This window comes from Coregonus clupeaformis, chromosome 29 (assembly GCF_020615455.1).
Source record: "Coregonus clupeaformis isolate EN_2021a chromosome 29, ASM2061545v1, whole genome shotgun sequence".
Classification (NCBI taxonomy): Eukaryota; Metazoa; Chordata; class Actinopteri; order Salmoniformes; family Salmonidae; genus Coregonus; species Coregonus clupeaformis.
In genome coordinates, this window is record NC_059220.1 from 42,728,854 (window position 1) to 42,751,204 (window position 22,351).

A 22,351-nucleotide genomic window follows, 5' to 3' on the forward strand; every position below is an offset into this window, starting at 1 on the left:
CTGGCTTGTAGATTACAGAGGAGGGTGTTAGTGCTCAGACTAACGCTTGTTTACTGTCTGAGTCTTCCAGTGGGTTGATTGACAGACTGGGTGAGGCCTGAGGTTGGCGGCTGTGGGAACCACTAACCACAACCTAGTCTGGACAACTCCACCAAACGCTATAATGAGCATTTACCTCAGAGTGGATAGCTTTTCCCTCATGTGCTAATGCTACAGACTATAACAAACATTAGCCTAGCGGTACTTAAGCCTTACCCAGTGAGCAAAATTAAGTTGAAAATATTTATTTTTGACGTCTTTTACAGATGTTAAAATCACATTTATTTTTGGTTCTGATTGAAAGTTGAAAATACATCTCTTCCCGACATTGAAAGGACGTATTTTACGGACGTTGAAAATACAGTACGTATTTTTGGGGTAATTGTTTCTATGGCCAAATTTCAACCGTACATACAATCATTTATTTCTACATGTCAATGCACAAAGCATTATATCACATTATTAATTTTTCTCCAATTAAAATAGGAAAATGGAGCAAACTGAAGATTGCAGTATTTAATATTTATTTTTCCCACCATCAATGGTCCCTCAAATATTTTGGGGCACTGAGCAAATTTTTGGTCTCGTGAGCGGAAACTTGAACGTTGTGAGAATTTTGTGCAACATCCGGCGCGTGTTTACAGTGAACACTGAGGCTGTACCCTTACAGTTTTAGACAGTAGCCAATATGCTATTGTGGCTATTTGAGCATAATGTAGGCCTACCAACAAAACCAATGGCGGAAATCCCATAACATTTTCACATGGAAATAGCTACCGATTTCTATGATATAGCCTACAGTAGCCTATATGTGGTGTTCAATGCAGGCCTACATGGCATGAGACTTTTAAAAACATTTTTACATTATGAAGGGCTTGACATTAATTCATGATTTTTTACTTGGTCTGTAACACCATGGGCCAAATAGTTGACTGTAAATTGCATTGTGTTGTATGATGCAAGAAACCACTTTACAAAATACAAGTAATTATTATTACCATAAAGAGAATTAGACAATGTAGGCTACCCCTCTGCCTATTGGCTGCCCCTTTAATTAAGACACACCTTTGACCTCTTGCTCTTGTAGGAAGCAGTAAATCCCCATTGCTGACCTATACTTATCTATAACTGGGCTAATAACTCGCTAACTAGCATGTAAAATCAACAAATGTGCACACGCGCGGGTGATTGAAAGACAGCTCGTGGGCCACCCCCACCGATAGAATTCTACTCTGTTGCGCTCTGGCTCTGCCTACAACAAAATCACATAATCAATCTGGCAAAGTTAGATTTGTTTTGTTTTGTTGCATTGAAAAGGGGCTGATATAATGTTGATTCTATCACAGAAAAAACGTTGATCTATATAGTGCAAACTAATGGGGCGAACTCAGTGAAGTTCAAACTCTTGCATCTCTGCGCAACATGGCATTTCTTCTGCACGGCAGTCCTGGAGGAGGTGGGCGTACCCGCGCAGCTTAGAGGGAAAGTTGCCTCCCATCTGTCACATGCACTTATGTTAGCTTTTTAAAAAGCTTTAGAACTGGCATTGATCATTTAACGTTTTCAAACCAAATTTTTTTTAATAAAAAGAATGCAAAAGCATGTTAACCTAACCTCCAGCGTTACAAAACAACAATGCAGCAAAACAACTCATGACAAATGACTGTAAGGCTACCTACAGCCTCATATGCTAATGCTTCAGTTCAAACCCAAAAAATACTTTGACCTAGCCGCACTATGCGCTTAGCCTAGCCTTCAGCGTTACAAAACGGCCAACTACAAAGCGGCCAAAGCGGTCATGTTATTGCTGTGGGATCAATACGGAGTGGGAACGGTATCCAGTGTTGCCAACCATTTTTCAGTGAGATCCGCTACTGGCGTCACTGCACAAATTTGCTGCAGCACAGCTGCAGTCCCCGAGTAGCGTTTTTGCCCCCTCTCCTGCCGCACACCCCCTCCCGTTGTGCTTCTCTGCCTGTGTGTGTACTGTTGCCGTGACTTCTGTTGCACAGACAGCTTCTCCCACTCTTGTTTGCGGCAGAATTTTGTGAGAAAATTCACTAAATGCTATCAAAACCATAGAAACCCTCTGTGTCAAAACTCCCCAAAGGCAGCCTGAAAATTAGCTATATTTGTCGCTAGAATCTTTTACCAATAGAAGTCGTTGGAGGGGTCTGAAAACTCCCTAAATATAGCAACAAAGTTGCTAAATTGGCAACACTAACGGTATCGACAGGCGAGACGTAACAGCCTCTGAGGACTCGCTCCGTACTTCAGAGATTGAAATCAGTTTATAGCGTGGGGAGAAATTAATCCTATTACCAATCTGTAAATTAGGTATTTCACTGAGGCAGACAATTTCTTTCATAATCTTCATTATCAATATCCAGTCCAAACTTCCAATGGTTGATGTAACCCTGACAACCATACAATGTTAGGTAACATCCTCCGGAAGATGCTGTGATGGTGGGTCACTCTCACCTTACGCCTCAGCAGAAAATGTAATGAAACTCTCTCCCTCGCGTGTCACTTTGTGTGTCACCTTGGTTGTGAGCTAGGCCTAGTAATGGGCTGGTCTGAAGATTTGTGTCGTCTCTTTTAAATGCTGTAATTCAGGACTATGGAGCGCTGTAGAGGTTATTTAACTGACAAACTGACAGACTAACAGATGACTATATCCAGTATCCATATCCTCGGCTACAACATTAACGCCTACTGTAAACCATCGTTCACTTGAAATTATTTGAAGTATTATTTGAAGACTTGAACTAGACAAATTGAATGACTCCATTGAGCTTACACTGGCCCTTGCTAGTGGAGAGACTCAAAATATTAACATTTTCATAAATATCAATTGAATTGGGGCTGGTTCTATTGGCATACTGTGTGATGTAAAGGCACTGATGCCTTATCCAATGAAAGCTCTGAAACGTTAATTTCAGATGATGCTTTTACATGGCAACAAAGTGGTATCCATGAACAAAACATCAAGTTACTACACTTCACGTCATCCTGCCATTGATCCCAAAAAATCTCTACATCAGTGGATAAAAAGCCTTGTCCCACCCACATTCCATTGCGTAGCTTAAAGGTTTTCCTTTAGCCTTCGCCTTATCATCTCACAACCTTGTTGTCTTGGCTCTCGTAACCCGACACACTGGCAACGACAGAAGCCGGAGTTGGAGACAGACTTTTGTTCTTTGTGCTTTTTCTTCTACGTCACTCCAGCGGACATTGTCCTAACCTTTTACGTGACACCTGAGACCCAGAGTCTCTCTAAGGTTTCGGGAGAATGTGAGAGGACCGTGGCCCAGCTCGACATATCCACAGACTGGGAGCGGTGAACACCTGAGCCCCCTACTCAGGGCTAGGCTATCAGAGCTCCACACAGGTGCACCAGGGGCCTAGGCCTTGTCCATCTGCCAGGGCCAGATCTGGTTTCCCACCTGGACAGAACATAATACCTCCGTCCGCTTCATCCGCCACCCTTCCCCCTCTCCTATACCTGTCTGACTGGCACACACGGTTTGTTACATCTCTACTACAGCCATGCCAACATTTACAGAGCTGTTTCAGAATATATATATCATCGAGCAAGTGCCTGCGCTTTGTGAGGGCTTGCTGAGTGCAACCTTGCTAATAGGTTGTTTGCTGATTGTTTGAAATATGGATAGATTTGTATCAATGCAGGTTTTTAAAGACGATACAATGACCTTACTAAAGCAAGCCAAACAGCAGTCCAAATGTTCCATGTTTTCAATCAAATATAATTTCATACATGACGTTTTGATACATCCACATTGAATTTACCACGAGTACGTGCTTGATAAATAGGCGAGAGACCAAAACACAGACCTCAGCAAAAACATCGACCATACAGGAGTTTAAGTGACCTGGCCAGGCATCAAAACAGGTGTGGCTCCTCAAAGCTCTCCCTTGAGTTTCCAGGGCGGCAGTCAGAGGTACAAGTCACACAGACAGCTGCCATTGTTATGATGATAGGCTTGGGAACAGACAGGCAGACCACAAATACTGATGGAAAGAGAGTAGGGTTCTACAGGCCTGGGATTTGGTCTGGATGGCTGGAGGTTTGCTGACAGAACACTGACAGAGGGAATTGACAACAAGTACCTTTTCCCATCCTGCTGAGGACCACCCATACGTAAAAATTTATGCACACATGACTGTAAGTCGCATTGGATAAAAGCGTCTGCTAAATGGCATATTATGTATATGTGGAGTGTGTGTATAGGTCACAATGTGTTGTTTCTTTTTTCATTTACATTTGTTTTACATTTGAGTAATTTAGCAGACACTCTTATCCAGAGCAACTTCCAGTAGTGAGTTCATACATTTTCATACTGGTACCCCGTGGGAATCGAACCCACAACCCTGGCGTTGCAAGCGCCATGCTCTACCAACTGAGCCACACTAAGAGGAAGTTATATGTGACCCTCCACCTGAATTCAGTGTTATGTAGCAACATTTTAAATGGTGTTTTTTACATTGGATAAAAGTAATGACTAGAAAATGGTATATCATACACTGCAGTTGAGGAACAATGGGAAAGTAATTCTGCTTTGAAAATTGATAAACGTAACCCCACATTTGAGAAAATGGCCCTTGAATGGTTTGGTACACCTACTGCAGAGCTCTTCATTGTCTACAGTTGGGGTCAAAAGTTTTGAGAATGACACAAGTATTGGTCTTCACAAAGTTTGCTGCTTCAGTGTTTTTAGATATTTCTGTCTGATGTTACTATGGTATCCTGAAGTATAATTACAAGCATTCCATAAGTGTCAAAGGCTTTTATTGACAATTACATTAAGTTTATGCAAAGAGTCAATATTTGCAGTGTTGACCCTTCTTTTTCAAGACCTCTGCAATCCGCCCTGTCATGCTGTCAATTCACTTCTGGGCCACATCCTGACTGATGGCAGCCCATTCTTGCATAATCAATGCTTGGAGTTTGTCAGAATTTGTGGGGTTTTGTTTGTCCACCCGCCCCTTGAGGATTGACCACAAGTTCTCAATGGGGATTAAGGTCTGGGGAGTTTCCTGGCCATGGACCCAAAATGTTGATGTTTTGTTCCCCGAGCCACTTAGTTATCACTTTTGCCCTATGGCAAGGTGCTCCATCATGCTGGAAAAGGCATTGTTCGTCACCAAACTGTTCTAGGATGGTTGGGAGAAGTTGCTCTCGGAGGATGTGTTGGTACCATTCTTTATTCATGGCTGTGTTCTTAGGCAAAATTGTGAGTGAGCCCACTCCCTTGGCTGAGAAGCAACCCCACACATGAATGGTCTCAGGATGCTTTACTGTTGGCATGACACAGGACAGATGGTAGTGCTCACCTTGTCTTCTCCGGACAAGCTTTTTTCCGGATGCCCCAAACAATCGGAAAGGGGATTCATCAGAGAAAATGACTTTACCCCAGTCCTCAGCAGTCCAATCCCTGTACCTTTTGCAGAATATCAGTCTGATGTTTTTCCTGGAGAGAAGTGGCTTCCTCGCTGCCCTTATTGACACCAGGCCATCCTCCAAAAGTCTTCACCTCACTATGCGTGCAAATGCACTCACACCTGCCTGCTGCCATTCCTGAGCAAGCTCTGCACTGGTGGTGCCCCGATCCCGCAGCTGAATCAACTTTAGGAGACGTTCCTGGCGCTTGCTGGACTTTCTTGGGCGCCCTGAAGCCTTCTTCACAACAATTGAACCTCTCTCCTTGAAGTTCTTGATGATCCGATAAATGGTTGATTTAGGTGCAATCTTACTAGCAGCAATATCCTTGCATGTGAAGCCCTTTTTGTGCAAAGCAATGATGACGGCACGTGTTTCCTTGCAGGTAACCATGGTTAACAGAGGAAGAACAATGATTTCAAGCACCACCCTCCTTTTAAAGCTTCCAGTCTGTTATTCTAACTCAATCAGCATGACAGAGTGATCTCCAGCCTTGTCCTCGTCAACACTCTCACCTGTGTTAACAATTGAATCACTGACATGATGGCAGCTGGTCCTTTTGTGGCAGGGCTGAAATGCAGTGGAAATGTTTTTTGGGGATTAAGTTCATTTTCATGGCAAAGAGGGACTTTGCAATTAATTGCAATTCATCTGATCACTCTTCATAACATTCTGGAGTATATGCAAATTGCCATCATAAAAACTGAGGCAGCAGACTTTGTGAAAATTAATATTTGTGTCATTCTCAAAACTTTTGACCACGACCCATTCAGCATCGTTCACACCCTCTTAAGCCTTATCCCCACCCATCTCTTTAAGGATTCACATGTGAGGTCATATGCTAAAACAGAGTAAGTAGTGTAGTTAACAACCAAGGATTTCAAGACTAAAAGTGGTAAAAGTAGTAGCCTACAAATAAGGAAAAACTCCAGGTAAAAATATCTAGTCCTTGGCCTATATCCTAATCTGATTTTGGTGCAGGTCATGTTCTTCTTCACATTACCGTTTCTGGTAAACACACACTATATCAAATTCACATGCACAGGATACAGAAGGTACATTGAAATGGTTACTTTCATAGTAGTAATATCAAAAACAGAAAGTGTCCAGATAAAAATATTTTAGAAATATTTTAGAATTATTAGATGATGCTTACCCAGACACACTTATCTAAATTGATGGGTTATGTAAAAGAAATGCTATAACCACCCCCAAGCCACATCTAGCTAAGTGGATGGATCATTATTGTCTAGACATGTACACATGTTCATGAAATACAATAGGTGGCCGTAATCACTCCCAGACACACCTGGCTAACTTGATGGGTCATGTAATCATCTGGTGAAGTGGAGTCTTGTTTAGACATGTAGCTAGCTAGCTAGCTAAACAATGAACTGGCATAATCCCAACGCATACTACTACCAATACAACATTGTCATAGCTGTAGTATGAATCTGCAGGTAGATAAGGCTAACCAACTAGGTTCAATGTTAGCTAGCTAACATTAGGCTATAACTAGCAATGCAAATGGTTTCTGATTCGAATAACATTACTACACAGATCATACACGTAACGTTAGCTAGCGAGCCAGCATGCTAACGTTTGCTAGCTAAGAGTACGCTTTAACTTGCAATGAAAACGACTTTCTGACAAAATTAGAAACGTATAACATCGGAAAATGTAGGTAGACTCTTACCCGTGTAAATGGATGAACGCTTCACGGCAGACTTGAACCATTTATCTCAGTTTGTTTGTAGCTACATCTTGTTTGGCCAGCGTTGTGTCAAGTCACTCCGGTCCACACTGACCGTTGCGTGTGCAGAAAGTAGCCCATCACAACTTTTTCCAACTGATCTGTCGATAGCGCCTGCTAAATTCAGGGCATCAATGTTGTTGAGAAAAGTAGTAGTTGTAGTTCTCAATGGCTAACGTCATATCTTTAAAAAAAGCCGGGGTAGAAAGGACAATCAACACATACTGAGCAGCTCAGGTTATACACAGAAGCATGCTACATGGCAGACCAATCCAAACTCATCTCCCGGCATGTCCAGCCCACCCATTATCTCAGCCAATCATGGCTAGCGGGAAGGTTCCTGTCTTTTTCCGTGGCTAAACCAACTAGGCTCGTAATTTAACAATTTTATTCGTATTTACAGATGGAATACAAATGTGTCAAGGCACATGAAAGTGCACATGTTCCAGAACACATTTCTGCAAAAAAATGCATTTTGATAAAATAAAATAAATATGTTCAAACGCTTCTCCTTTATTTGTATTTGTATTTATTAGGGATCCCCATTAGCTGCTGCCAAGGCAGCAGATACTCTTCCTGGGGTCCAAACACATTAAAGCCATTACATTACATATAAAACAAAAGATAAAACAGTACATCATATAACATTATTACACCACTACATATCTACAATACAAAATGTACAATACCACCATACAATATTACAATGTATGCGTGTGTCTGTACATTTGTGTGTGTCTCTTCACAGTCCCCGCTGTTCCATAATGTGTATTTTTACTTGTTTTTTAAATCTGATTCTACTGCTTACATCAGTTATCTGATGTGGAATAGAGTTCCATGTAGTCATGGCTCTATGTAGTACTGTGCGCCTCCCATAGTCTGTTCTGGACTTGGGGATTGTGAAGAGACCTCTGGTGGCATGTCTTGTGGGGTATGCATGGGTGTCCGAGCTGTGTGCTAGTAGTTTAAACAGACAGCTTGGTACATTCAGCTTGTTTACATATACATTTATAGTTAGTTCATTTAGCAGACGCTCTTATCACACCATAGCGCCATCAGACCTTTGATACCAATGCAGGGTGAAAGGATCCACAAATTGTGAACTAATACAAATTACAGCTCTCGAAAGTATCTTGTTACAAAATACATTGGAGTATATTTCAGCCCAATGTAATTCAAGTTACAAAATACTCAGTGCCTTGCAAAATAATTAATCTCCTTGGCGTTTTTCCTATTTTGTTGCATTACAACCTGTCATTTAAATGGATTTTTATTTGGATTTCATGTAATGGACATACACAAAATAGTCCAAATTGGTGAAGTGGAATAAAAAAAATAATAACGGAAAAGTGGTGCGTGCATATGTATTCACCCCCTTTGCTATGATGCCCCTAAATAAGATCTGGTGCAACCAATTACCTTCAGAAGTCACATAATTAGTTAAATAAAGTCCACCTGTGTGCAATCCAAGTGTCACATGATCTGTCACATGATCTCAGTATATATACACCTGTTCTGAAAGGCCCCAGAGTCTGCAACACCACTGAGCAAGGGGCACCACTAAGCAAGGGGCACCACCAAGCAAGGGGCACCACCAAGCAAGCGGCACCATGAAGACCAAGGAGCTCTCCAAACAGGTCAGGGACAAAGTTGTGGAGAAGTACAAATCAGAGTTGGGTTATAAAACAATATCCAAAAATGTGAACATCCCACGGAGCACCATTAAATCCATTATTAAAAAATGGAAAGAATATGGCACCACAACAAACCTGCCAAGAGAGTGCCGCCCACCAAAACTCACGGACCAGGCAACGAGGGCATTAATCAGAGCGGCAACAGAGAGACTCCCCAAACATATGGAAGAAGGTACTCTGGTCAGATGAGACTAAAACTGAGCTTTTTGGCCATCAAGGAAAACGCTATGTCTGGCGCAAACCCAACACCTCTCATCACCCCGAGAACACCATCCCCACAGTGAAGCATGGTGGTGGCAGCATCATGCTGTGGGGATGTTTTTCATCGGCAGGGACTGGGAAACTGGTCAGAATTGAAGGAATGATGAATGGCGCTAAATACAGGGAAATTCTTGAGGGAAACCTGTTTCAGTCTTCCAGAGATTTGAGACTGGGACGGAGGTTCACCTTCGAGCAGGACAATGACCCTAAGCATACTGCTAAAGCAACACTTGAGTGGTTTAAGGCGAAACAGTTTTCTGTCTTATTTCTTGTTTGTTCCATAATAAAAAAATATTTTGCATCTTCAAAGTGGTAGGCATGTTGTGTAAATCAAATGATACAATTTTAATTCCAAGTTGTAAGGCAACAAAATAGGAAAAATTTCAAGGGGGGTGAATACTTTTGCAAGACACTGTACATGTAACAGAATTACTGCCCATCTGCGTGTTTGTAATTTCTATGTTAATTTGAGCGCGTGTGTGCATGTATGTACAGTACCAGTCAAAAGTTTGGACACACCTACTCATTCAAGGGTTTTTCTTATTTTTTTAAACTATTTTCTACATTGTAGAATAATAGTGAAGACATCAAAACTATGAAATCATGTAGTAAACAAAAAGTATTAAACAAATCAAAATATATTTTATATTTGAGATTGTTCAAATAGCCACCCTTTGCCTTGATGACAGCTTTACACACTCTTGGCATTCTCTCAACCAGCTTCAACAGGTGTGCCTTCTTAAAAAGTTAATTTGTGAAATGTCTTTCCTTCTTAATGCGTTTGAGCCAATCAGTTGTGTTGTGACAAGGTAGGTTTGGTACACAGAAGATAGCCCTATTTGGTAAAAGACCAAGTCAATATTACGGCAAGAACAGCTCAAATAAGCAAAGAGAAACGACAGTCCATCATTACTTTAAGACATGAAGGTCAGTCAATACAGAACATTTCAAGAACTTTGAAAGTTTATTCAAGTGCAGTCGCAAAAACCATCAAGCGCTATGATGAAACTGTCTCTCATGAGGACCACCACAGGAATGGAAGACCCAGAGTTACCTCTGCTGCAGATGATAAGTTCATTAGAGTTACCAGCCTCAGAAATTGCAGCCCAAATAAATGCTTCACAGAGTTCAAGTCACAGACACATCTCAACATCAACTGTTCAGAGGGGACTGTGTGAATCAGGCCTTCATGGTCAAATTGTTGCAAAGAAACCACTACTAAAGGACACCAGTAAGAAGAGAGACCTGCTTGGGCCAAGAAACACGAGCAATGGACATTAGACCGGTGGAAATGTGTCCTTGACCGGTGGAAATGTGGTTCCAACCGCTGTGTCTTTGTGAGACGCGGTGTGGGTGAACGGATGATCTCCGCATGTGTAGTTCCCACCGTAAAGTATGGAGGAGGAGGTGTTATGGTGTGGGGGTGCTTTGCTGGTGACACTGTCTGTGATTTATTTAGAATTCAAGGCACACTTAACCAGTATGGCTACCACAGCATTCTGCAGCGGGACTATCATTTGTTTTTCAACAGGACAATGACCTAACACACCTCCAGGCTGTGTAAGGGATATTTTACCAAGAAGGAGAGTGATGGAGTGCTGCATCAGATGACCTGGCCTCCATAATCCCCCAACCTCAACCCAATTGAGATGGTTTGGGATGAGTCAGACGGCAGAGTGAAGGAAAAGCAGCCAACAAGTGCTCAGCATATGTGGGAACTCCTTCAAGACTGTTGGAAAAGCATTCCAGGTGAAGCTGGTTGAGAGAATGCCAAGAGTGTGCAAAGCTGTCATCAAGGCAAAGGGTGGCTATTTGAAGAATCTCAAATATAAAATGTATTTTGATTTGATTAACACTTTTTGGGTTACTACATTATTCCATATGTGTTATTTCATAGTTTTGATGTCTTCACTATTATTCTACAATGTAGAAAATAGTTAAAATAAAGAAAACCCTTGAATGAGTAGGTGTTCTAAAACGTTTGACCGGTAGTATAGCTCATTCCTGTGACCTTCACATTTAATCTGCTGATGCTGCTCTATATTCTCCAGGTAACGACAGTGTTACAAACCACCACACAAACTAATGCATCAGCTATCGTAAATTCTATAGCAACTGCTAAGGCCAACAATCCACTTAAACTAACCCTGTAAGCATCAATTAGCATCACCGGCATAACAACACCTGGCACAGCACTCAATTAACTAGCCTGGTCCCAGATCTGTTTGAGACGGCATGACAATAACCATAGGAGTTGGCAATACGACACAAACAGATCTGGGACCAGGCTATCAATTGACATTACTAACATAAAACCACAGGTTCAGCCTATACTATTGAGAAAAGCACCAACCAGTCCTTCTGACTGACTAATCCTAGACCAGTGGCAATCTGAAAAACATAGTATGATCATCTCGAAAAAGACTGCAAGCTAAAAGCTAGCTCTGATCCAGGGCATTAGTGCATGTTCCTCTACAAACGCTGATATAGGGCGTTAGTAGAGGAACGCACATTAAAGCCTGTCTGGACCAGAGCTAGATAGACGCTTAGTTGGATATTGTAGGTAGCAATTCCTCAATATTTCATAGCCTGCAAGGCAGAATCAGAACAGTATCAGTTACAGGTTGGCTATGAACCACAACCAGATGGACAGCATAGTATCATTCACAACCAGACACTGTATCAGTATTACCAACAACAATATTATCACACACTGTCCCTCAATTCCTACACTGGTTCCTTGGCTCAAGACAAGACACAAAACAAGATAGCCTACCCAGCTAACACATTTTTATTCCCAGAACGTAATGGGAAAGTTGTTTTTTAAATAACCAAAGGAGAACCTTTAGGAAACGTTACGGGAACGTTCTGTGCTAGCTGGGTAACATTAATTTCTCAGCTATAGCTTCGAACTCCATGCTATAATATTTATGTTATGTCAATAACAGCAATCCAGTCCACGGTTCACCACAGCCCATATTAGTTCAGTTTACCCAGATTAACAGCGGTAAAGCAGAGTGAGATTATCGGGCATCTATCACTTTAGATGAATAAAGGGAGAGACAAATAACACACAGACAACAGATGAGATGAGGCCTCCTTGAATGATATATGAAAACAATGAACCAACTGCAAGCTGCCTGGGAGAGATGATCTCAATCAGTGTTCCCCAACCACGTGCATGCCCTGCTAATCTTTCCCCCAACCCCCCGTCCCCCGTCCCCCGTCCCGTCCTCTCGTTCCCAGACTGCCAGAAACCAGGATTAGTCCTGTTCTTTGTGCCATCCTATCACAAATGAGCCTGCGCGCACTCCCCTGCATTGCATGATTTCATGAGCATCCCCAGGCAAAAGGTGGTTGTAGGGTTTTAGGAGTCAGTGAGGTGAAGAGTTAGGATATGCAGAGCTCAGGTGATGCAGGGTAGAATGTGAAAAAAATAAAAGTGTTTTGTTTTTGGAGTCGGAGATGGGCTGCGGTTTGTCAGGACGAGGTGATGTGAGCCTGTCTGTTTACCTTACCTTTCCCCTATGTCCAATACATTTGGGTGCTTGTCTATTCTGTCTGTCTGTGTGTGTGTCTGTGTGTGTGCACGAGCACACATGCATCATGTTTGTGTTTTTTGAGGCCATGGCAGAGCTACTGTTTACTTTTTCATAGCATAAGACCTCTGTTCAGACTACATAACTGTATTTAGGAAAGACTTAGGATAACAGTATACTAATACCTTCTCTGTGCTGGACAATACAATGGCCAGCTTTGATCCACAATGACAGACAGTCAGGCAGTCTTTGGATAGGAAAAATCTGACGTTGGAATTTCTAAATGGTTCAGTGGGTTAGCCATTTGAACAACATCTGTGTGGCATTTAAATGAATTATTGGCACTTTCTTATGCCAAGGCTACAACGTTTGGGCATCTAAGTACCCACATCGTCTGCCCCGTGACCGTTAGATTTGATGCATGCGCTCACTATAGTAGTAGGCTAGCTATCTGGCCCCTGCAATGCTGAAAGGGGGAGGGTTGAGGGGGGTCCGACTCCGACACTGCGTCTAAAAAAAAACTAATTTATTTCTGTGCTTCTCCTCAAGTTCAATTCAATAACCCCCTCCTTTCCCCCCGCTTTGCATTTACGCATATAACTTGCATACTAAAATTGACCAGTTGTGAGATGTAGTCTGAAGTGCATTCAGTAAAAAAAAGTGTAGGCTACTGCATGATGCTTTTTTTCCCGCCCTACCTTCCCCACTTCTGCAACCCCACAAACCTCAATCAATTATGAAATCGAGGGCATCAATGCGCTTTCAGGACGTGCATCTTGACGAACTGCGGTTTCATTGATAAATATCCAGGGTGAACGGGAGACTGCATAAAACGTCATCAAGACAGGCACTTTGGGACATGCAGAAAATCCGGTCATGCGTAATTCGGAGCACAAAACGAAAAATATAATCAAAATATTGAACGTGCGGTTATATGAAACTGTCGGCCTACCTGCATTTTGTCGGACGTAAAGACCTCGGCATCTACCTCGCAGGCGATGATGGTCACCATCTCCAGTTTCATATTTATCGATGGCATTCCCTTTCGTAGCTGAGAAATAAATAAATAAATAAAATAAAATATTTCGTTGGGTCCTAGTCTGCTTCAGAGAAAGTGCAGTCACAGCCTCGCAGGTGATTGTACACTCCAAATGGGTTCGCTTCCGATGAGGTGGTGTCCTCGCAGTTTGGGTGCGCTATATGAAGTGATGATGCAGCTGTAAACTCTCTCACACCGCTCCAATTCAGAACGACGGTCAGAAACGTTCGCGAGCGAACCAACCAGCGCGCGCTCAGGCACAACATTGACGTCATGCCTAATTTGTTCATTTAGCGATGCTGTAGGGTAGAGCGGGAGCACTGCAGCTTGTAGCCTGCGGTCCGGTTCTGACTGCCTCCCTTTATTTATTTCTCCTTCTCATTTAGCCCATGAACATAACTGAGAAAATAACTCTGAAATTATGTATTCTAGGCCAACTTCTCCCAGCAATAATAATCATGACTGCCTATAACACAGTCCACAAAAATAGCGTGGAATTGAATTTGATAATGTCTTGGTTCCATAGAATAGGCCTCTGCCTAGGCACCATGCTCCATCAAATGTTTGACTCTAGGCTACTCAGTTTGAGTCCCCTGTGGCTCAGTTGGTAGAGCATGGCGCTTGCAACGCCAGGGTTGTGGGTTCGTTTCCCACAGGGGGCCAGTATGAAAATGTATGCACTCACTAACTGTAAGTTGCTCTGGATAAGAGCGTCTGCTTAAATGGTTCTATTATCATTTTTTAACATGTAGGACTATTCTGCGAATCAAGTGTCAGTTAATTCGTTTAATAAGTGTGGTCTAAATGTTGAAATATGTTTATGTAATTGCTAAATAATTAAGAAGTCAGTTTGTGTTGACTCAAATTCAAAGTGATATGCATGCTCATGTTATAGACCCATCCTTTCCCACATGTGTAGTGACCCTATTGAATATATATTTATGGGGTAGGCTGTCTATACTTGCATGCTACAGTAGTTTTTTGTAATTATAACCTTCCCAACACATTTGATCATAAAGTGCCTAGTGCAAATGCACAACAATCCAGACAAATCAAGTATAGCCTGCTAATATGTAATGTAATGGACATTGCAGAAGCAGCCTGTAGTACAATAACTTACCACAATTGTCATTTCTCCCTTACTCATTATGATGATGTCATGTGACATGTGCATTCTCTCTCTCAACTTCATCTGATTGGCCCAAACTTCCGATAGACTTCAGTATTGCACAGTGGTGTAAAGTACTTAAGTAAAAATACTTTAAAGTACTACTTGAGTAGTTTTTTGGGGTATCTGTACTTTACTTTACTATTAATATTTTTTTACAACTTTTACATTTACTTCACTACATTCCTAAAGAAAATTATGTACTTTTTACTCCAAACATTTTCCCTGACACCCAAAAGTACTCGTTACATTGTTAATGCTTAGCAGGACAGGAAAATTGTCCAATTCACACACTTATCAAGAGAACATCCCTGGTCATCCCTACTGCCTCTGATCTGGTGGACTCACTAAACACAAATGCTTCATTTATAAATTATGCCTGAGTGTTGGAGTGTGCCCCTGGGTATCTGTCAATAAATAAAAACACGAAAATTGTGCCTACTAGTTTGCTTAATATAAGTAATTACAAATTATTCATAATTGTACTTTTGATACTTAAGTACATTTGATTAATTACATTTAATTTTGATACTTAGGTATATTTAAAGCCAAATACTTTTACTCAAGTAGTATTTTACTAGGTGACTTTCACTTTTACTTGAGTCATTTTCTATTAAGGTATCTTTACTTTTACTCAAGTATGACAATTGGGTACTTTTTCCAGCACCTCACACTCCTCAACTCCAGCACAAGCTCTCAGTTTCATCATTCACTAGCTAAGACAATAAAAGTCGTCATAAGCCATGATGAGTAGACAATAGGCTGGAGGGAGTGGGCTGTCTGTCTGTGTGTCATGTCATTTACCACAGGGCACATTGTCCAGAGAGACAGAGAGACAGACAGACAACCACACTAGCCAGATATTATGCTCTGTTAACTAAGGTGGCTCAATCTGGTTCTGACCGGCCTGAGGCTATGACCCCTCTGTTAGGGTGTGAATTGACTAAGCAGCACTATGTTGCTAGAGTAGAATGGAATAAAATTGAATAGAATGGTGTTACACTTCTTGATCCATTATCATAGTACTACTTTATATTAGTAATATCATGCAATTATTATCAAATATGAGTAGATTGAGGATGAGATGCTCAATATGATGAGGCATTTTCTGTGCTCCACTTTAAAGTTTTCTTACTTCTCATTTCAAATGATCTCAGTTAGTCAGCATTTTCAAAACTCATCTTAAAATCCATTTGGAATAAAACCATCATCTACCCTCATTAATCCAGTGTTCTCAGAGGGGTTTATCCTCCTTGCAAATCTATCTGTGAAGTGAATATTTTTACTTTATGAATTGCATTGAAATATATATTTGAGTGTGTCCTGGATATTCAACCATCATTCCACTTACCAGATCCTTGATTAATAGGAGACCTAAAATTGTCACACTAATAGATGATCCACTCATAAAAGGTTACTTCAGACCACAGAAGTACACAGAGAACTGTCCCTAAAGTTGACTGTACCAGGGTCGGTGTTAGGGGCGGACCTCAGGGGGCCTGGCCCGCCCTACCGTACCTCCTTGCCCGTCCAAATAAAATATCGAAATATTGATATTTTATTTGGCTGAGACGTGTACTGACAGAAAGACGCATCAATCTCAGTTAAAGCATCCGAGCGAGCGAAACAGCGCCCCTCTCTCTCAGTATGTGTAGACCATGTATGTGATGCTGTCTGAACCAAGAGTATGGCATGTCATACTATTTCTGTCTAGACAGCATCACATACAGTTGAAGTCGGAAGTTTACATACACCTTAGCCAAATACATTTAAACTCAGTTTTTCACAATTCCTGACATTGAATCCTAGTAAAAATTCCCTGTCTTAGGTCAGTTAGGATCACAACTGTTTTTTAAGAATGTGAAATGTCAGAATAATAGTAGAGATAATTATTTATTTTAGCTTTTATTTCTTTCATCACATTCCCAGTGTGTCAGAAGTTTTCATACACTCAATTAGTATTTGGTAGCATTGCCTTTAAATTGTTTAACTTGGGTCAAACGTTTCAGGTAGCCTTCCACAAGCTTCCCACAATAAGTTGGGGGAATTTTGGCCCATTCCTCCTGACAGGCCTCCTTGCTCGCACACGCTTTTTCAGTTCTGCCCACAAATGTTCTATAGGATTGAGGTCAGGTCTTTGTGATGGCCACTCCAATACCTTGACTTTGTTGTCCTTAAGCCATTTTGCCACAACTTTGGAAGTATGCTTGGGGTCATTGTCCATTTGGAAGACCCATTTGCGACCAAGCTTTAACTTCCTGACTGATGTCTTGAGATGTTGCTTCAATATATCCACATAATTTTCCTTCCTCATGATGCCATCTATTTTGTGAAGTGCACCAGTCCCTCCTGCAGCAAAGCACCCCCACAGCATGATGCTGCCACACCTGTGCTTCCCAGTTGGGATGGTGTTCTTCGGCTTGCAAGCATACCCCCTTTTTTCTCCAAATTTAACGATGGTCATTATGGCCAAACAGTTCTATTTTTGTTTCATCAGACCAGAGGACATTTCTCCAAAAAGTACGATCTTTGTCCCCATGGGCAGTTGCAAACCGTAGTCTGGCTTTTTTATGGCGGTTTTGGAGCAGTGGTTTCTTCCTTGCTGAGCAGCCTTTCAGGTTATGTCGATATAAGACTCATTTTACTGTGGATATAGATACTTTTGTACCTGTTTCCTCCAGCATCTTCACAAGGTCCTTTGCTGTTGTTCTGGGATTGATTTTTACTTTTCGTACCAAAGTACGTTCATCTCTAGGAGACAGAACGCGTCTCCTTCCTGAGCGTTATGACGGCTGCGTGGTCCCATGGTGTTTATACTTGCGTACTATTGTTTGTACAGATGAACGTGGTACCTTCAGGCGTTTGGAAATTGCTCCCAAGGATGAACCAGATTTGTGGAGGTCTACAATTTATTTTCTGAGGTCTTGGCTGATTTCTTTTGATTTTCCCATGATGTCAAGCAAAGAGGCACTGAGTTTGAAGGTAGGCCTTGAAATACATCCACAGGTACACCTCCAATTGACTCAAATTATGTCAATTAGCCTATCAGAAGCTTCTAAAGCCATGACATCATTTTCTGGAATTTTCCAAGCTGTTTAAAGGCCCATTCAACTTAGTGTATGTAAACGTCTGACCCACTGGAATTGTGATACAGTGAATTATAAGTGAAATAATCTATCTGTAAACAATTGTTGGAAAAATTACTTGTGTCATGCACAAAGTAGATGTCCTAACCGACTTGCCAAAACTATAGTTTGTTAACAAGAAATGTGTGGAGTGGTTGAAAAACTAGTTTTAATGACTCCAACCTAAATGTTGTAAACTTCCGACTTCAACTGTACATGGACTACATTTAGAGGGGCACTGTTTCGCTCACTCAGATGCTTTCTCCGGTGACAGTTTCAGCATAGAGGAAGAGGCAAAGCGAGAGGACTTACTCTCGCCAAAATCTGTCCAGAATAAGCCCAATGCGTTTCTGTGGGCATAATATGCAGACCTAAGCTTGTCTCCTGCCTTCCCACCTTTGGGACAAAGACTCCCATTGTTAGGGTGGAGACATGAGCTTCTCGCCATTATATGCAGATCTCTGGTTTCAGCTTCTTGCTAATTGAAAGGAAAGTTGGCGGGTGCACAGTGCACTGTTAGGATGCTGGATTGCCCTAAAGTAAATTGATTTTTCGCCAAAATTATATAATTACTCGTCTAAATAAAATCATTCAATTATGTAGGTCTATACCTATTTGGGAAGCCCGCAATTTGGGTATGAGTGTGGCAATAGGTCTAGCTGATTGAGTTGCGACTGTCAGTGAAAATGGTCTAATATACAGTATGTGTGAAGATCATGTGTAGCTCAGTTGGTAGAGCATGGCGTTTGCAACGCCAGGGTTGTGGGTTCAATTTCCACGGGGGGCCAGTATGAAAAATGTATGCACTCACTGACTGTAAGTCGCTCTGGATAAGAGCATCTGCTAAATGACTTCAATGTAAAATGTAGATTGATGAGAAAAACAACAGCAATTTAAACAATTTTAGAATAAGGCTGTAATGTAACAAAATGTGGAGAAAGTCAAGGGGTCTGAATACTTTCCGAATAATACAACAAATATTATGGTTAAACCCAAATATACAAATTGATTTTAAAAAGTATAATCTTTGTAAATGATATCATATATAGGACTGGTGGAGTTATGCCACACATGCAGCTAACATAAATATATGGAAATGTCTGCTCTATCCAAAATTACAACCAACTAATTGCAGCATTACCGCAAAAATGGAAGAGGCAAGTGGAAGGGGGAAATAGTAAGGAACTTCTCTGTCGGCCCTGCATTAAAGAAAATTGTGATAAATAAAAAAGTATACCAGTTTAATTTAAGGACGAAAAAATTTACAGCTGTGCCATATAGATTGCAAAATAGTTGGGAAGAGATTTTCGATGTACCGATTCAATGGCACATGGTTTATGAACTGATATGCAAAACAACACCGGATTCAAAACATAGAATTTTCCAATTTAAATTATTACACAAAATTCTTGCAACCAATATAATGTTATATATATTTATATATATATATATATATATATATATATATATATATATATATATATATATATATACAGTGGGGAAAAAAATTTATTTAGTCAGTCACCAATTGTGCAAGTTCTCCCACTTAAAAAGATGAGAGAGGCCTGGAATTTGCATCATAGGTACACGTCAACTATGACAGACAAAATGAGGAAAAAAAATCCAGAAAATCACATTGTAGGATTTTAATGAATTTATTTGCAAATTATGGTGGAAAATAAGTATTTGGTCAATAATAAAAGTTTCTCAATACTTTGTTATATACCCTTTGTTGGCAATGACACAGGTCAAACGTTTTCTGTAAGTCTTCACAAGGTTTTCACACACTGTTGCTGGTATTTTGGCCCATTCCTCCATGCAGATCTCCTCTAGAGCAGTGATGTTTTAGGGCTGTCGCTGGGCAACACGGACTTTCAACTCCCTCCAAAGATTTTCTATGGGGTTGAGATCTGGAGACTGGCTAGGCCACTCCAGGACCTTGAAATGCTTCTTACGAAGCCACTCCTTCGTTGCCCGGGCGGTGTGTTTGGGATCATTGTCATGCTGAAAGACCCAGCCACGTTTCATCTTCAATGCCCTTGCTGATGGAAGGAGATTTTCACTCAAAATCTCACGATACATGGCCCCATTCATTCTTTCCTTTACACGGATCAGTTGTCCTGGTCCCTTTGCAGAAAAAACAGCCCCAAAGCATGATGTTTCCACCCCCATGCTTCACAGTAGGTATGGTGTTCTTTGGATGCAACTCAGCATTCTTTGTCCTCCAAACACGACGAGTTGAGTTTTTACCAAAAAAGTTATATTTTGGTTTCATCTGACCATATGACATTCTCCCAATCCTCTTCTGGATCATCCAAATGCACTCTAGCAAACTTCAGACGGGCCTGGACATGTACTGGCTTAAGCAGGGGGACACGTCTTGCACTGCAGGATTTGAGTCCCTGGCGGCGTAGTGTGTTACTGATGGTAGGCTTTGTTACTTTGGTCCCAGCTCTCTGCAGGTCATTCACTAGGTCCCCCCGTGTGGTTCTGGGATTTTTGCTCACCGTTCTTGTGATCATTTTGACCCCACGGGGTGAGATCTTGCGTGGAGCCCCAGATCAAGGGAGATTATCAGTGGTCTTGTATGTCTTCCATTTCCTAATAATTGCTCCCACAGTTGATTTCTTCAAACCAAGCTGCTTACCTATTGCAGATTCAGTCTTCCCAGCCTGGTGCAGGTCTACAATTTTGTTTCTGGTGTCCTTTGACAGCTCTTTGGTCTTGGCCATAGTGGAGTTTGGAGTGTGACTGTTTGAGGTTGTGGACAGGTGTCTTTTATACTGATAACAAGTTCAAACAGGTGCCATTAATACAGGTAACGAGTGGAGGACAGAGGAGCCTCTTAAAGAAGAAGTACAGGTCTGTGAGAGACAGAAATCTTGCTTGTTTGTAGGTGACCAAATACTTATTTTCCACCATAATTTGCAAATAAATTCATTAAAAATCCTACAATGTGATTTTCTGGAAAAAAAATTCTCAATTTGTCTGTCATAGTTGACGTGTACCTATGATGAAAATGACAGGCCTCTCTCATCTTTTTTAAGTGGGAGAACTTGCACAATTGGTGGCTGACTAAATACTTTTTTTCCCCCCACTGTATATATATATATATATATATATATATATATATATATATATATATATATATATATATATATATATATATATATATATATATATATATATATATATATATATATATATATATATATATATATATATATATATATATATATATATATATGGGGGATACAACCATACCAGCTCTTCAGATTATATATGGCAATAAGTGAATAAAACCAAAAGCTTACGTTGACTTGGAAGAGTTCCAGTGTTGGATAGCCATAGCCAGCTAGCTCACATAGCACTCCTCTCTATTTGAGCCGGGTGTTTGGGTAGGATAAACTAGCTAGCTGCATTTGCTAGTTAAGTAGGCTAAGTGAAAAAAATGTTTTTATCTCTCTCTCTCTCTCATTTTAAAATAAATAAATTAGTTAAAAAACTGTTAAACTATTGTCTTTCTCTTTGACTCAACTACTGACCATATTTTATGCACTGCAGTGCTAGCTAACTGTAGCTTATGCTTTCAGTACTAGATTCATTCTCTGATCCTTTGATTGGGTGGACAACATGTCAGTTCATGCTGCAACAGCTCTGATAGGTTGGAGGACGTCCTCCGGAAGTTGTCATAATTACTGTGTAAGTCTATGGAAGGGGGTGAGAACCACAAGCCTCCTAGGTTTTGTATGTACCCAGAGGAGGACAGAAACTAGCTGTTCCCTGGATGCACCATGGTGCTACCTTACAGAGTGCTGTTGAGGCTACTGTTGCAAAACAGTGTGTTTTAATCAATTATTTGGTGACTTGAATATATTTAGTATAGTTTTATGTAAAAATTATAACTTTTTTTACGTTACACAATTTAAAAAAAAATGAAATTCACTGAGGAGGATGGTCCTCACCTTCCTCCTCTGAGGAGCCTCCACTGACACCCACTAACCCCAAATGACACACAATGCATCCGTAAACATTCAGGATACACAGACTGACCCCATGCATAAACACATTAGACACACATCAAAAATCAAACCTCTCAACATCTGACATGAAACATAACAGTCATGTGTGTTTTGGTTGTCGAGCTGCAGGGGGTTGGAGGCTGCAGGGGCACGGGACTCGGAGTCAGTGTGAGCCCTGAGCTTATTGAGCAGCAGAGGGAGCATCACACTCATAAATGTTAGATGAGCAATGTGTTGAAGTTGAAGCTTT

The 22,351-nt window shown here is 41.0% G+C and overlaps 1 protein-coding gene across 1 annotated transcript in view; it reads right to left on the reverse strand.

Annotated features, from left to right (window-relative positions):
• The window catches only part of LOC121545133 (calcipressin-2), a 52,090-nt gene extending 38,064 nt beyond the window's left edge, over positions 1–14,026 (reverse strand). The window contains exon 1 of the mRNA XM_041855554.2: positions 13,700–14,026. Within this exon, the coding sequence (XP_041711488.1) occupies positions 13,700–13,786 (87 nt within the window). The 5' untranslated portion in view covers positions 13,787–14,026. The remainder of the gene's footprint in view (positions 1–13,699) is intronic.
• Positions 14,027–22,351: the final 8,325 nt, after the last annotated feature.